Source organism: Ursus americanus, chromosome 36 (genome assembly GCF_024610735.1).
Source record: "Ursus americanus isolate L20-20 chromosome 36, mUrsAme1.1.p, whole genome shotgun sequence".
Taxonomy (NCBI): Eukaryota; Metazoa; Chordata; class Mammalia; order Carnivora; family Ursidae; genus Ursus; species Ursus americanus.
This window is the reverse complement of record NC_142162.1, coordinates 24,337,789-24,354,930: the sequence shown is the minus strand read 5'-3', so window position 1 is coordinate 24,354,930 and position 17,142 is coordinate 24,337,789. Positions and strand designations below refer to the sequence as shown.

The following is a 17,142-nucleotide window of genomic DNA, read 5'->3' as shown; positions in this document are numbered from 1 at the left end:
CCAGTTTATAGTAACCTTGCTTTGGAAAGACAACATGAATAAATGCCAATAGATGAAGGGAACTGGGGATTAACACTTGCTATATCCCCTTGCTTTGTGTCTTCTGCTAAGGTAGCTCAGGATAGTGAGCAAACAACAATCAGTTACACCCTTCCTTCTCATCACAGAGAGGAGGAGCAATGCCCCAGATTTCTAAATTCCAAAATTGCCATTTGACATTTTCCAGAAAGTAGTAAAACTGGATCAAACCCAATTCCAAAAGGGTGAAGTTAATGGATGAAGGCAAGACCTGAGGATGTGACCAATGATTTCACAGAATTAGAAACAGAAGCAATAACTGTTTTTTTTATTCTAATACTCCAGGGCAGTAAGCATTTTATATTTCTCTTTGGGTCATTGACTCTGAGCACTTTTTCCTCCTTTAGCTTTCTCAAAGATTTTGACTTTTTTGAAATTCTTATCTAAATGTTTTGATTTATGTTTACCGATTCCTTTAGTAAATACTTAGAAGTGTTACTAATGGGGGGCGCCTGGGTGGCGCCTGGGTGGCACAGCGGTTGGGCGTCTGCCTTCGGCTCAGGGCGTGATCCCGGCGTTATGGGATCGAGCCCCACATCAGGCTCTTCTGCTATGAGCCTGCTTCTTCCTCTCCCACTCCCCCTGCTTGTGTTCCCTCTCTCGCTGGCTGTCTGTATCTCTGTCGAATAAATAAATAAAATCTTAAAAAAAAAAAAAAGAAGTGTTACTAATGGACAAACGAAGACTGCATTTGTTCTGAATTATGACAGCATACTGAGTAACTTAAATGGACTATTAAGAGAGACTAAGTCATCTCAATTATCAACTGTTGATAACTAATATAGCTATGGATTTAGAATTCTGATTTTTAAATTCTTGAATGACACAGAACTTGACATGTGAAAAAAAAATTTTTTTTCTAGCTTTTAAAAAGTTGAGGTGTAGGGTGCCTGGGTGCATCTGACTCTTGGTTTTGGCTCAGGTCATGATCTCAGGGTTGTGAGATCCAGCCCCACGTTGGCTCCACACTCAGCAGGGAGTCTGCTTAAGATTCTTGCTCTCCCTCTCCCTCTGCCCCCCAACCCTGCAGTCTCTCTAATAAATAAATAAATCTTAAAAAAAAAAGTTGAGGGGTGCCTGGCTGGCTCAGTCAGTGGAACATGTGACTCTTGATCTTGGGGTTGTGGGTTTGAACCCCAGGCTGTGTGTAGAGATTACTTAAAAATAAAATCTTAAAAAAAGAAAAGTTGAAATAGGTCCTGGACAATGGTTTCTGTGTACTCACTGAAAGGATCACTGCCAATAAACTCTCCTTTCGATGACTACCAGCAGTCATTTTTTTTGTTTTTTAAAGATTTTATTTATTTATGTGACAGAGAGACAGCCAGCAAGAGAGGGAACACAGCAGGGGGAGTGGGAGAGGAAGAAGCAGGCTCATAGCGGAAGAGCCCGATGTGGGACTTGATCCCAGTATGCCGGGATCACGCCCTGAGCCGAAGGCAGACGCTTTAACGACTGCGCCACCCAGGGGCCCCACCAGCAGTCATTTTTGGTATAACCTAGCAAATAACAGAGGTAGCCTTTATTTTAGCATCATGGGCTAAATTACAGAATTGTCTCGCAGTTCTGGAGACTAGAAGTCTGAAATGAAGGTGTCAACAGGGTTTGTCCTTCTGAGGGCTGTGAGGGTGAATCTGTTCCACAACATTTTCCTAGCTTCTGGGGGTTTGCTGACAATTCTTGGCATTCCTTGGCTTGTAAAATTCTTAATCTTTACTATTTTGCTTCAGTTTTGATTCTGGGAAATTTAGCATTTAGGATAGGATATAAAGCTATTCTATAATTCTTTTTTTTTTTTTAAGATTTTATTTATTTATTCGACAGGATAGAGACAGCCAGCGAGAGAGGGAACACAAGCAGGGGGAGTGGGAGAGGAAGAAGCAGGCTCATAGCGGAGGAGCCTGATGTGGGGCTCGATCCCAGAACGCTGGGATCACGCCCTGAGCCGAAGGCAGACGCTTAACCGCTGTGCCACCCAGGCGCCCCTATTCTATAATTCTTAACCTACCTTAACATTTAGCATGTTGCAAAGTTTACAGGAAAAAGAACCAGAGAAAAATGTGTCATTTATTATTTCCTTGAATTACTGAAATATTTTCAAACATCTGTTTAGGGGCACCTGGGTGGCTCAGTCGGTTAAGGGTCCACCTCTCGGTTTTGGCTCAGGTCATGATCTCAGGCTCCTGGGATCGAGCCCCGCACTGAGCCCTGTGTCGGGCTCTGCGCTCAGCATGGAGTCTGCTTGAGAGTCTCTCTCTCCCTCTCCCACTCATGCTGTTTCTCTCTCTCTCATAAATAAATAAAATCTTAAAAAAAAAATCTGTGTCTAAATGCCATGTTGTTAAGTGTTAGGAAATGCAAGATGCAGAGCTCTCCATGTCTGAAAGCATGACAGATCTCGAATGCCAAAACTGCTTTTAGATCCCCGTTCTTTTTTGAGAAAGAGCAGGGTTTGGATCTGCTACGGTATATTAAAGTGGCCACTTTCACAAATTATTATATATTGGTTATCATTATAGTCCCCCCAAATACCAGACATATGGTACTCTCTATCCCTGGTGAAAGTGATCTGTGGCCTAAGCATTTGGGAGTGGTACCACCAGCTACATAGAGGTCAAATAGACCTTAGGAGTGATGTGGTGGGTGACTAAAAGAGGAGAGTCACTATTTCAGAGATAACCAAAGGTTAAACAAAGAGACAGAAGTCTCTTAAGATTTTTTATTTAAATTTTTTATCTTCAAAGAGATTATATTATACAATGATACAATACATATATATATAATATATAGAGTGTATAATTTAAAGAACAATAAAACCAATGCCATGTAAACATGACCCAGCTTAAGAAACAGAACATTAATGGCAAATTTGAAGCTTCCCATGTGCCCCTCCCTCCTGCCATCCTCCCACTAGAGATAACTACTGAATTTGGTATTAATCATCCTCTTGCTTTTCTTTTTTTAAGTTTCTTATTTATTTAAGTAGTCTCTACACCCCATGTGGGGTTGAACTCATGACCCCAAAATCAAGAGTTGCACACTCTTCTGACTAAACCAGCCAGGTGCCCCATCCTCTTGCTTTTCTTAACCTAATATACATGTATATATCCCTAAAAATGTTTAGTCTTTTCTGTTTTTGAAATTTATATAAATGGAATCATATTATATTTACTCAACTGTGACTTCTTTCACTCAACACTGTTTCATCCATATAATTCATTCATTTTCACTGCTGCTTAATATACAATTGTCTGAATACATGGTTGGATATCCCTCCTCTTATGGATGGATATTTTGGCTCTCTTGTTTTTTGCTATTGCAAGAATGCTACTGTGAATGTTCCCAGACATGTCTCCTGGGGTACGTGTACAAGTGTTTCTCTAGTTGTAATTCTAGCTGTCACTAATTGGATAGAGTGGAATCATTAATTACATGCATGTTCAACTTCACTAGGCAGTTCTTAACAGTTTGGTGCGGTTAATGGCTGATAAAAATGTTGCAGTTTTGAAAACTTGGACAAGCTTCAAATGAAAAGGAGAGAATACACAGAGGATTTGGAGGGGAAGAAAACACTACTCATAATCACAGACAATATCGTTTACCATGCACAAAGCAAGTGTTCTAAGCAGAACGAGGGCGTTGGTGATGGCACCTCTGACTGCGGTAAACTTATCCATCTAAAACTTGGTCACGTTCCTCAGGCTGCTCTGCTTCCATCTTTCATTTTCAACCATCCTGTGTCCTCAGTCCTGAGTACCAGTGATCCAAAGACCAAAGTCCTGAGTCCTGAATACCAGTGATCCAAATATCAAGAGTTGCATGCTCCTCCGAGTGAACTGGCCAGGTCCCTTGGTCCTGAGTGCCAGTGATCCAAAGACCAGAGACAGTGAAATGAGCCCATTTTCTCTTTGAGAGAAAAGACTGAGACAAGCAAATCTAGGTCATCCACTGAGAGACGCAGACATTCCAGGAAACCCATGGTTCCAATCCCCAGTTGGAATGAAAGCCAGTCTTGCAAATGCAGCTGCCTGACCAGCTGTTTCAGTTACTACATTCACCTGCTTCTGCCTCTCACACTACTTACTGGAAGGAATGTACATTGGTATAATCTTTTTTTTTTTTTAAGATTTTATTTATTTATTTGACAGAGGCAGAGACAGCCAGCGAGAGAGGGAACACAAGCAGGGGGAGTGGGAGAGGAAGAAGCAGGCTCATAGCGGAGGAGCCTGATGTGGGGCTCGATCCCAGAATGCCGGGATCACGCCCTGAGCCGAAGGCAGACGCTTAACCGCTGTGCCACCCAGGCGCCCCTCATTGGTATAATCTTTTTGGAGGGCAATGTGTTACTGCCTATCAATAAATATTTAAAGCTATCAACCTCATAATTACACTAAATATTTTTTCTACAGAAACACTGGTACGAGTGCAAACAGATCTAAGGGTGTTCACTACAGTTTGTAATAACGAAAAACCGCAAACACCTAAAATTCCACCAATAGGGGATGGATTAAATTACAGTGTAGTCACATAATGTGACACAATGAAGCTGTTTAAAAAAAAGAAAAAGTCCTACAGGAGAGCCCACTGCAGAACTATTTGTATGGCATGATCCCATTTTTATTTAAAAAAGTACATAAACATTTATGCATCCATGAACAGAAAACAGGAAGAAAACCACTTCATTATTAATAGTGGTTACCTCCAGAGTAGGAATAAGGAGAGCAGGGCTATTATAAGAATTAAATTTCTAGGGGCGCCTGGGTGGCACAGCGGTTAAGCGTCTGCCTTCGGCTCAGGGCGTGATCCCAGCGTTATGGGATCGAGCCCCACATCAGGCTCTTCTGCTGGAAGCCTGCTTCTTCCTCTCCCACTCCCCTTGCTTGTGTTTCCTCTCTCGCTGGCTGTCTCTATCTCTGTCGAATAAATAAATAAAATCTTTAAAAAAAAAAAAAAGAATTAAATTTCTAAAAAGGATATCATTTTACAAGGGGAAGAACTATAGAAAAGATCAACTGGATTCAACCTGAGCTTCCTTAGGGCAATACCTTTTTCAAAGGTTCTACATAAATATTCTAGCACCTAGCCCAGCATTTGACAGACACATAGACCAATTACTTGACTAGTATGTGCGAGATGGAAGAACACATGCATGTACATGGACACACACACACACACACACACAACCTCCGTTTAAGTATCTGCAGATTAGCTGAATCAGGGGCACCTGGGTGGCTCAGTCGGTTAAGCATCTGCCTTCAGCTCAGGTCATGATCCCGGGGTCCTGGGATGGAGCCCTCCATCGGGCTCCTGGCTCAGCGGTGAGCCTGCTTCTCCCTCTGCCCCTCCTCCACTTGTGCTTTCTCTCTCTGACAAATAAATAAATAAATAAAACCTTAAAAAAAGAAGATTAGTGGAATCATTGTAGTCAGGAACTCTTGTTTACAATAAAGGCTTGTTGAAGCAATGCTATTCAAGAGAACTTTGTGCAATGATGGTAACGTTCTCTATCTGTGCTGCCCAATATGGTAGCCACTAGACCAAATAGCTTTGAATATTGGATATGTGGCTAGTGCAGGGAAATAACTAATAAATAATATTACATTTTATTTAATTAATTTAAATTTAAATAGCACATGTGGCTAGTATCAGACAATGAAGATTTGAAGGATCTGTTGAAATATATAAAAAACATACACATACACAGAATTTCACATGCCATTTCAAGAGATCCAGGGATCTTCTGTAGCCCATCCATGTGTCCTTACATCAAATACCTTTGAGGCTAATTGAAAGAATGAGAATAGGGGCGCCTGGGTGGCACAGAGGTTAAGCGCCTGCCTTCGGCTCAGGGCGTGATCCTGGCGTTATGGGATCTCTTCCGCTATGAGCCTGCTTCTTCCTCTCCCACTCCCCCTGCTTGTGTTCCCTCTCTCGCTGGCTGTCTCTACCTCTGTCGAATAAATAAATAAAATCTTAAAAAAAAAAAAAAGAATGAGAATAAGATAAACAGGACTAGAGAGAGAAAGAATACAGAACTAAAGAGCTGAGATGGAAAATGTTACCAACCAGAACCCCAGAAGGCAAGAGATAAAGTATGGAGATAGCCTCCCACCACAGAGAACATTTACTCACTGCATATTAACTGTTTAGTCTTCCCCACAGTGGGCTGTACACTGCAGACTATATACTCCCTAAGAGCAGGGACCACATCTATCTTATTCACCATTATATACAAAGAGCCCTGTATAAACCTAGCACACAGTTGGTACTCAAATGTTTGCTGAATGAATTTTACCAGGCATCTGATTCTTGCCTGTCCTGGGAAACAAGAGCTCCTGAGTTAAGGAGGGTCTCTGTGATAAGAGAAATTGGCTGGCTCATGAGAGATAGAGATGGAGTTTTCACAAAGTTGAGCAGATACTCAGATCCATGAAACTCTTGTCTCCCCCAGGTTGTTCCTATCCCTTCTAGTTTGGACTCTTTGGTGGTATATAAGCCATGCAAAGACTTCAGTAGTCAGTGACAGGGAGCCATACACAGAGGGCCAAATGTCTTCAAAGGCTTTCTCCTTGGATGTTTCCTCCTCTATTTCTCTACCTCTGGAATTTGCCTGCCTTCTCTCACATTGCCCCTCTACCTGTAATCCTTCTTTTATGTCTCTACTGGGCCAATTCTAACTCAATCTTAAATGCTTCTTCCTCTGGGAAACCTGTGCTGGTACTTCCAGACAGAATTATGCCTTATCTTCACTGTTTCCCTTCGTATTTTGCACATTTCATCACATGTGCTCTACCATGGCAGGGCCTAGTTATTTATTTTTGTATCCCAGCATTAAATAATGTTTGGCATATAATAGGGGGCCATCAACCAGTGTGGATCACTGAAAGAACATAAACTCAATTGTTTTTCCCCACCCACACCACCACTGCTTACTGTGTGCTGATCAAAGTCTACAGATTAGGTGTTAATGAGTCTGTCTCATTCACCCTGAAGAAGCCTGAAAACAAAAAGTCAGGGTTCTCTTTATGGGTACTCCAAAGAAATAGGAAATACATGACAGATATATAACAAAAGGAACAGAAAGGAGAAAGCTTCCACCTGAACCGAAGTCAAAAGGCTGACCAGGCAGAAACGCAGGACAAGAGACAAGCAGTAAGAACATCCTCAACATGGTAGAGGGAATTTATGAAAACCCCACAGCTAACATCATACAACTGTGAAAGACTGAAAACCTTCCCCCTAAGCCGTGAACAAGACAAAGACACCCACTTTCACTTCACTACTTCTATTCAACATTGTAGTGGAATCACAATGAAATATCCAGAGCAACTGGACAGAAAAAGAAATAAAAGGCATCCAGTTGGAAAAAGAAGTAGTAAAATTATCTCTAGTCTCAGATGACATGAAAGAAAATACACAAACCCACATACATTTTAAGAATCCACACACAAAAAATTAGTAAGCTAATAAATTCAGCAAAGTTTGCAGGATTAAAAAAATCAATGCAAAAATCAGTTGTAATTCTATACACTATCAATGAACAATCCAAACATAAAATTAAGAAAACAATTTATTTTATTATTTTGGGGTATTTTAAATAGTATCAAAAAGAATAAGATATGTGGGAATAAATTTAACCAAGGAGGTATAAGACTTGTGCACTAGAAATGACAAAACATTGCTGGAAGAAATTAAAGATCTAAAAAAAAAAGGAAAGACATCCCATTTTCATGAATTGTAAGACTTAATAATGTTAAGATGGTAATACTACCTAAAAATAATTTATAGGTTCGATGCGATCCCTATCAAATTCCTGTTAGCCTCACAGGCAACAAAAGCAAAAATAGACAAAGGGATAAATCAAACTTAGAAACTTTTGTGGATGAAAGGACATAATCAGGGGCGCCTGGGTGGCTCAGTCATTAAGCATCTACCTTCGGCTCAGGGCGTGATCCCAGCGTTATGGGATCGAGCCCCACATCAGGCTCCTCCACTATGAGCCTGCTTCTTCCTCTCCCACTCCCCCTGTTTGTGTTCCCTCTCTCGCTGGCTGTCTCTCTCTGTCAAATAAATAAATAAAATCTTTAAAAAACCAAACCAAAATAAAACAAAACAAAAAAAAACAAAGGACATAATAAAGAGAACAAAAGGTAACCTATGGAATGGGAGAAAATATTTGCAAATCATTTATCTGATAAGAGGTTAACACCCAGAATATGTAAAGAACTACAATTCAACAGCAAAAAAATCAAACAACCTGACTGAAAAATGCATAAAGGACTTGAATAGACGTTTCTCTAAATGACATACAAAAGGCCAACAAGCAAATGAAAACATGTTCAATTCACTAATCATCAGGGAAATGCAAACCAAAACCACAATGAAGTAACACCTCATATTCATAAAAAGAAAACCCAAAAAATAAAAAATAACAAGTGTTAGCAAGGATGTGGAGAAATTGGAACACTTCCGCATTATTAATAGGATTGTAAAATGGTGGAAATGGTATGGAAAACAGTATGGTGGTTCCTCAAAAAATTAAAAATAGAGGGGTGCCTGAGTGGTTCAGTCGGTTAAGTGTCCAACTCTTGGTTTCAGCTCAGGTCATTGATCTCAGGGTTGTGGTATTGAGCCCCATGTGGGGCTCTATGCTCAGTAGTCTGCTTCTCTCTCTCTCTCTCTCCCTCTGCCCCTCCCCCTACTCCTGCACCCTCTTGCTTTCTCTCTCTCAGATAAGTAAATAAATGTTTAAAAAAATTAAAAATAGTGGGGCACCTGGGTGGCTCAGTCGGTTGGGTGTCTGCCTTGGCTCAGGTCATGATCCTGGGGTCCTGGGATCGACCCTGGCATTGGGCTCCCTGCTCAGTGGAGAGCCTGCTTCTCCCTCTCCCTCTGACCCTCCCCCGCTCATGCGAGCGTTCACGCGCATTCTGTCTCTCTTGCTTGCAAATAAATAAATAAATCTTTAAAAAAAATGAAAACAGAAATACCATATGATCTAGCAATCCTATTTCCCTTTTTATACCCAAAAGAATTGAATGCAGGATCTAGCAATCCTATTTCTGGATATATACCCAAAAGAATTGAATGCAGTCTTAAAAAGATATTTGCACATCTATGTTCACAGGAACACAGGAGAAATAGCATAGGAGTTATTCATGATAGCCAAGAGGTGGAAGCAGCCCAAGTGCCCATCAGCAGATGAGTAGATAAACAAAATATGGTATGTTACTCAACCTTTAAAAGGAAGAGATCCCATCACAAGCTACAACATGGATGAACCTTGAGAACATTAAGTGAAATGAGCCAATTGCAAAAAGACAAGTACTGTATGATTCCACTTATAGAAGGTGTGGTCTTCATTCCTGTTCCTGGCAGAGCTCCTAAGACCCTAGGGATTCCCTAAGTGATGAGAGTGATGAAGGTATCTTTTGTTACTTATAACACACCCATTTCAACCACACTTCTGAGTTCGTTAATGCGGTGACTTTTGGAAAGCACTTAAGGATGGGGGATGATTGGCCAGGAGAAGCAACTCTGTTGATATGAGGATTGGAATTTTCAGCCCACTTACTAACATGGTGGGGGTTGTGGGTAGGGAACTGGATTAATTTAATAACCAGTGGCCAATGATTTAATCAATCGTGCCTAAGTAATGAACCACCCATAAAAATCCTAAATGACTAGGTTCAGAGAGCTTCTGGGTTGGTGACAAGAAGGCATTCACATGCCAGGGGATGGCACACCCCAAACCCTACAGGGTCAGAGACTTCTGTGCTCAGGACCCTTCAAGACTTTGCCCTATGTGTCTTGTCATCTAGCTGTGCATTCATATCCTTTAATATTCTTTTTCTTTCTTTTTTAAAGATTTTATTTATCCATTTGACAGAAAGAGTGAGAAAACACAAGCAGGGAGAGCAGCAGAGGGAGAGGGAGAAGCAGGCTCCCTGCCAAGCAGGACCCTGGGATCATGATCCAAGCCAAAGGCTGACACTTAACCAACTCAGCCACCCAGGCACCCCATATCCTTCAATATTCTTTGTAATAAACCAATAATCTAGTAAGTAAACTGTTCTTAAGTTCTGTGAGCCATTCTAGTAAATAACTGAACCCAAGGAGGGGGTTGTGGGAACCTGATTTCTGGTTGGTCAGAAGCACAGGTGACAACCTGGACCTGCAATGGGCATCTGACGTGGAGCAGTCTTGTGGGACTGAGCTCTTAACCTGTGGGATCTGATGCTATCTCTAGGTAGACAGTGTCAGAATTGAGTTAAACTGTAGGACACCCAGCTGGCGTTGGGAGAATTGCTTGGTGTGGGGAAATTCCCCACACATTTGAAGTACAGCGTATTTTGTGAATAGTAAGTAAAGGAAAACAATTTTTTTTTCCGGTATCTAAAACAGTCAAACACATAGAAGCAGAGAGTAGGGGGGCAGGGGGAAATAGGAAATTGTTATTCAATGTATATAAAGTTTTAGTAATGTGAGTTCTAGAGATCTGCGGTACAACATTGCGCCTATAGTTAACTGTACAGTACTGTACACGTAGAAATTTGTTAAGGGGTAGATCTCATGTTGTGTTCTTACTGCAATAAAAAAAAAGAAATTAAAACTTGTTAATCAGGGGCGCCTGGGTGGCACAGCGGTTAAGCGTCTGCCTTCGGCTCAGGGCGTGATCCCAGCGTTATGGGATCGAGCCCCACATCAGGCTCCTCCGCTATGAGCCTGCTTCTTCCTCTCCCACTCCCCCTGCTTGTGTTCCCTCTCTCGCTGGCTGTCTCTATCTCTGTCAAATAAATAAATAAAATCTTAAAAAAAAAAAAAAACTTGTTAATCAAAGGAAGGATACATGGTATCAATAAAATGTATAGACAGCTTACAAAATAGGAGAAAATCTTTGAAAATCATGTATCTGATAAGGGTCTTCTATCCAGAATATGTGAAGAACTCTTATAACTCAACAACAAAACACAAACAGCCCAATTTAAAAATGGGCAAAAGACTTGAATAGACATTTCTCCAAAGATATATAAATGGCCAGGAAGCACATGCAAACATGCTCAGAGATGCTGAACAGGGAAACGCAAATCAAAACCACACTGCAAGAACACTTCACTCCCACTAGGCTAATTATAATCAGAACAATGAAAAATAACAAGTATTGGTGAGGATATGGGGAAACTGAAACCCTTGTGCATTGCCAGGGGGAATGTAAAATGGCTCAGCCACTGTGGAAAACAGTTTGGTGAGTCTTCAAAAAGTTAAAAATAGAATTACCATATGACCCAGCAGTTCCGCTCCTTAGTATACCTGAAAGAAGTGGAAACATAGGGGTGCCTGGGTGGCTCAGTCATTAAGTGTCTGCCTTTGGCTCAGGTCATGATCCCAGGATCCTGGAATTAAGCCCTGCGCCGGGCTCCCTGCTCAGTGGGAAGCCTGCTTCTCCTTCTCTCACTCCCCCTGCTTATGTTCCCTCTCACGGTCTCTTTCTCTGTCAAATAAATAAAATCTTGAAAAAAAAAAAAAGAACTGAGAACAATCCCATACCCATTGAAAGTCTCTAATAAAAATCTTAAAAAAAGAAAAAGAAAAAGGAATGAAGTACTGATACATGCTATAAATTGGACAGACCTTAAAAACATTATGCTAAGCAAAAGAAGACAGACATATACTGTATGATTCGATTTATATGAAAAGTCCAGAATAGGCAAATTCATAGAGACAGAAAGTAGATTAATGGTCACTAGAGCTAGGAGAAAGGGGATCCGAAGAGTGACTGTTTAATGGGTATGGGTTTCCTTTGGGTGATGGAAATGTTTTCAAACTAGACAAGAGGTGATATTGCACAACCGTGTGAATGTACTAAATGTCACTAAACTGTGTATCTTAAGACGGCTAATTGTACATTACGTGAATTTTACCTCGATTTAAAAAAAAATTAAGAAAACCAGACATACAAGGTGTCAGAAAAAGGGATATATTTACAAACCAACAAGTTCCCTAACTCTAGCTAGAGGGAGAGGAAAGGAGGAGGTAGAGAGTATAAGGAGATCCTAAGAGCCCAAGCTCACTCCTGTAGAAACCCTGAGTACCAGCCCATGAGGTCAGCTCCTACTCCATGGCCCATTCCTCTTCCAACTCAAGCATCAATCCCTCCACTGGCCATAGCCCTCAGTCTTCTTGCCAGTCATCCTGTGCCCAGGTAGGCATGGGTGAAAAGTACTCAAACCCTGGCCCTTTATAGCGCAGAGCATGCAAGAACATCACAAGGTCCTGGGGCAAGGGGTCCTGTCGCACCAGCCGGCACTCTGCACAGAGGGGGGTCTATCTCTTGAGTCACAACATCCGTTTCAGCTGTCTTCTCTGGTGCCAAGGCCATCGTGTCCAGATTCTGAGGAGCTGCCTCGACTGCTCCATCCATCTTCTGGGCAGATGTAGCCAACTCTTCTAGGTGGTCCTTGCCCAGCTCTGAGGAGGGAGCTGTAGAGTCTATGAGTCCTGGGGACAGATCGCCCTCACAGAGATCTAGCACATCCAGGCTCTGTTTGGCCTGGTGCTCTGCCACAAGGTCCCGAAGCACTTCCTCATCTGTCTTGGGAATATGGCCGCCCCGGCCCCGGGAGGGGCCCCATGCAACTGAGTTGTAGATGGGGTCATTGAGGATGGGATGGCCCAGGAACTGGAGGTGGACTCGGATCTGGTGAGTGCGGCCTGTGAGTGGCCGGCACCGTACCACACTGGAGTGTCCATTGTAGCTCAGTCTCTGGAACACTGTCTCACAGGGCTTGCCCCGAGCATCTACGCGGCACACCCCTACCTTGTAAGATACCACCAAGATGGGCTCCTTGCAGATCACTTCCTCAGTGGGGAACTCCCCCTCCACCCGGCACACGTACTCCTTCTCCAGCTACATAGGAGGAAAGAGGGAGAAAGTCAGCACGAAGCCTAAACTCATGAAGTTCAGATCCAATACAGTGGTGAGAAATGCATCAGTGTCAGACGGAAGAGGATTCAAACCCCAGCTCCACCATTTGCCTGCTGTATGATTCTGGGTACAACAGTTTGCCTCTTTAAATTCCATTAACTTGTCTAGAAAATATTAAGATTAGAAAAGCATTTACCTCACAGGACTGTTATAAGGATTCAGTAAGTTACACTCTAATGTACTTGGTACTGAGCCTGGTACACAGTAAACACTCACTAAATGTATCACAGTCAGACCCAGAGTTACAAGTCACTACATTTAACTCTTCTACCCAAGCCTCTTCCAACTTCATCCAGAATCTTTCTACCAAGTAGGCTCTCCCCACAATCTTAGAAATCTTAGTCATAAAAAACCAAACAAAACCAATAAACACCTTGGTCAGCCTGTCAGCACTTTAAAACTTCAAACTATCAAGAGACCCAGTGTACAAGCCACCTCTAAAGATCTTTTGAAACATAAGAGATAACAACCTGTCTTTCGCATTTTCAGTGTTGACCTTCCTGAGGATAGGAAGCTTGGCAAGATAACATGAAGGCCCACTTCACTAGAACTCAGTGACACACTTTTGATACAGAGCCCAGGAAGTGGCATGCAGGGGACAAAAGCCCAGCTCACCTGCCGGTCTCGAACCTGCTCATGAATTCTCTCCGAGACAGCCGCTGTCTTGGCAAACATGAGGACCCCGGAGGTAAGGCGGTCAAGCCGATGTAATGGGTGTAGCTCCTTGAGTTGGTGCTCCTTGCCCAGGATGAAGATGACAGTGTTGTGTCGGAAGCGGCCACAAGGGTGGACAGGAATGGAAGATGGCTTGTCTACAACCACCACATCCTCATTCTCAGCTAGCAGGCGGACGGGCTCTGCTGTGACTGGTGGCTCGTGCCTGTGCACTCTGTTCCTCAAGAAGTCATTGTCCTGCAAATGACACAGGCAACTCATCAGACCAGAGACAAGCGATCTGTATGAACTTCACACAGCTTCCTGTTCCTTACTGACACAGAATGGTCACAGTACATCCTTAAGCAGAAAATACAGCACGCACAGTGTATTCATTTTGTAAAAATACAGACACACAGGCAGAGAGCAGGCTTTGAAAAAGTACTAGAAGGACATACACAAAAATGTCTTGGTGGTATTTCTGGGTGGTGGGATTACAAAAGTGTTTTGGTTTTATTTGTATTTTCTCTACAATAAAATTATATTTAAAAGGTAAGTTTTCTGGGGTGCCTGGGTAGCTCAGTTGGTTGAGCGTCCAGCTCTCGATTTCTGCCAGGGTCATGATCTCAGGGTGGTGGGTTCGAGCCCCACCTTGGGCTCCCTACTGGGAGGGGAGTCTACTTGGGCTTCTCTCCCTCTCCCTCTGCCCCTCCCCCTGCTCTCTGTCTCTAAATAAATAAATAGCTTTTTAAAAAATAAAAATAAATAAAAGGTAAAGTTTTCTAAAATGGAGGGGGGGAGCTCCATAAAATCATCACTAATTGTGACCTTGAACAAATAACACCAAGCTGTTAAGTCCAGACATCTGGTCTCTAGACTTGGATTTGCCACAGGCTCACTGCATGTCACTTAACTTCTCTGGGCCTCAGTTTCCTCATCTGTAAAATGTGAGGATTAGGCCATACCTGCACTTCTCAAAATTGGGATGAGAGAGGGGATTCAAACCACTCATTCCCCACCTGCTAAAATCACCTTGTCTCCCCTCACAAAAGAGCGTTACTGACAGGGGTGTCTGGTAACTCTTAGCTGTGAGAATTTTAAAGGGTCAAAGCACTGGGCTAGGCAATTCTAGTCTCTATACCCGACATTTCACAATTCTATCATATCAGGATCTATGATAAATAATTTAAGTAGTAGTTACAAGAACACAGGCTTTGGAGGTGACACTGTTGCAAGTACTTACCTCTCTGAAGTTTACCTTAGTTTTGTTTCGTCACAGGTAAAATGAGGTGGCAATACCTACCCCACAAGGCTGTCGTTAGCATTTAATGTGAAGTACATAAAATGCTTACCTCTGTGCCAGCACACAGTAAGGAGACATGAACAACAGGCTGTATTACTACTATTTGCACAGAGATCTACAACGCAACATAGCGATCAGTGCCAGCGCACAAAAGGAGCTTTAAGAATTCCAACTTCTGGAAACAAGGAACCCGCCCAGATGGAGGGGATATATGGGCCGAGTTGTGAAGCAGAGACTACTTTTGCGGCGACGGGATAAGAGAAGTGGGCTAGAAGAGTGTTCCGAGTGAAAGCGAAAACGCCTCCGAATTACCCCGATTTTACTCCAGTACCTATGCCCTATTAACTCTGAAAAGACCCCTGCCCCCTTTGCTCGCCCGCTTCCGGCCGGACCCATGAGGACTCCACCTTGAGCACAATGCTGAGGTCCTGCACCGGCTCCTCGTTGAGATGCAGGCGCCCCTCCCGGACTGCGGCCTCATAGTAGGCCAAGGGCTGGGCTCGGAATTCGGTGCTGAAGACGTGCAGCAAGCTGTGCCCCACCCAGCGGCCTTTACAGTAGGTCCGGAAGTCGAAGTAATAAGGCCGCACTTTGCGCAGGCCGCCTTCGAAGTAGTAGCTGGTCTCTGCAAAGTGCTCATCGCCGAAGCTCACCCCTGCCCGCCGCTTCTTCGGGGGTGGCACGACGCGCTCCCTGGCGGCGTCCCGTCGCTTCTTACGCTTGCCTGGGCCCGAAGCTGCAACCGGGGCCCGCTCCTCGCTCAGTGGGGTCTGCTTCCCGTCCTCCCGGGCCGGCTCCGGGCTCCCGGAGGGCCGCTCACCCCTCGCGTCGCCACTAGCGTCTCCGTTTTGTTGAGCCGGAGCCTTCAGCCCGGTCGCTGCCTCGGCCCCAGTCACGAGTGTTTCCGCCATCGAACCCCAACAACTACCCCAAATCCTGGCAGCGCTGAGGCGCCGGAGGTTGAGGTACCCTTGCAGAAGAACTGGGAGCCACGGGCGGCCGCCGAGCCACATGACAACCCGATCCCAGATCCTGGGTCGCGGTGTGAGGACGTCACCGGGCAGCAGCCAATCAGCGAGGCCCAGTGTGGAGGCGGGGACTGAGAAGAGATGGAGTGACGGAGGGAGTTGAATGAGTGGAGTTGGATCTGTTGAGTTGCAGGTGAGAGGCAGTGAGAGTGAATATGGGAGTTCAGTGGAGAGGCTGTGGGAATGACTCATCAAAAGTGTAGATTCCATGTAGATATGTTCAAAGCCCCTCGGGTCTGGAAAAACGAAAGGAGCTTTATTCAAAACAAGTCAGAATGAGGATTGCTAAACTCTTGACTATACTAAGAGGCACTATGTTGTATACTTTAAAGGGTGAGTATTATAGTATGTGACTTATAACTCAATAAAGCTGTTATATATACATCTAAACACACACGCACACCCCAGAAGCAATGTCTTCACACCTGTCCTTCCTGAGAAGGATTAGAAAGCTCCCGTTTGCCTTTCATATGCTCCTGTCCCATTAAAACCGCAAGTGGGTCAGAAGATGTATTTCGTCAGCGTTCTTAAATTCAAAATACGAAATCAACTCTGGTTAACTTCATCAGAGAGGCAATTATTGAAAGGATATTAGTGCGTCATAGAATACAGAGAGCTGGAGAACAGGCTCAGAAACAGAGACAAATCAAGAGAAGACAAGGCCTCTGAAAAACAGCTATATGACAAAAGGGTGAATTGTATGGAATGTGAATTCTATTTCAATAAAGTTTTTTTTTTAAAAAAGAATGTTTTTCCTACTGTGTCTGAAGTGCAGACAGGGAATGAGATATTGGAATGTTCTAGAGAGGACGTCCTTGTGGGATTGTATAAAGCCCTGCTACTCAAAATGCGGTCTTTGGATCAGCAACATGGGAAACACCTAGCAACTTGTTGGAACTGCAGAATCTTGTTCCTTCTTTCCTCCTGACCTACTGAATGAGAATCTGTATTTTAACAATATCTTCAGATGGTATGTCTGCATATTAACATTTGAGACTCACTGGTATAGACCATGTAGAGTAGACATTTGTCATATTTTTTGGATATCCAGCATCTTCTCAACACTCTTCTTTTGTGTGAGGAATTTCCCACAT

At 43.3% G+C, this 17,142-nt stretch overlaps 1 protein-coding gene across 1 annotated transcript; it reads right to left on the bottom strand.

The window, feature by feature from the left end:
- Positions 1-11,585: 11,585 nt before the first annotated feature.
- Positions 11,586-16,074, bottom strand: RPUSD2 (RNA pseudouridine synthase domain containing 2). The gene is given in 4 exon segments (XM_045770764.2): positions 11,586-12,399; positions 12,401-12,985; positions 13,679-13,975; positions 15,428-16,074. Coding segments are annotated over 4 exon segments (1,638 nt in total). The 5' UTR covers positions 16,034-16,074; the 3' UTR covers positions 11,586-12,249.
- Positions 16,075-17,142: the final 1,068 nt, after the last annotated feature.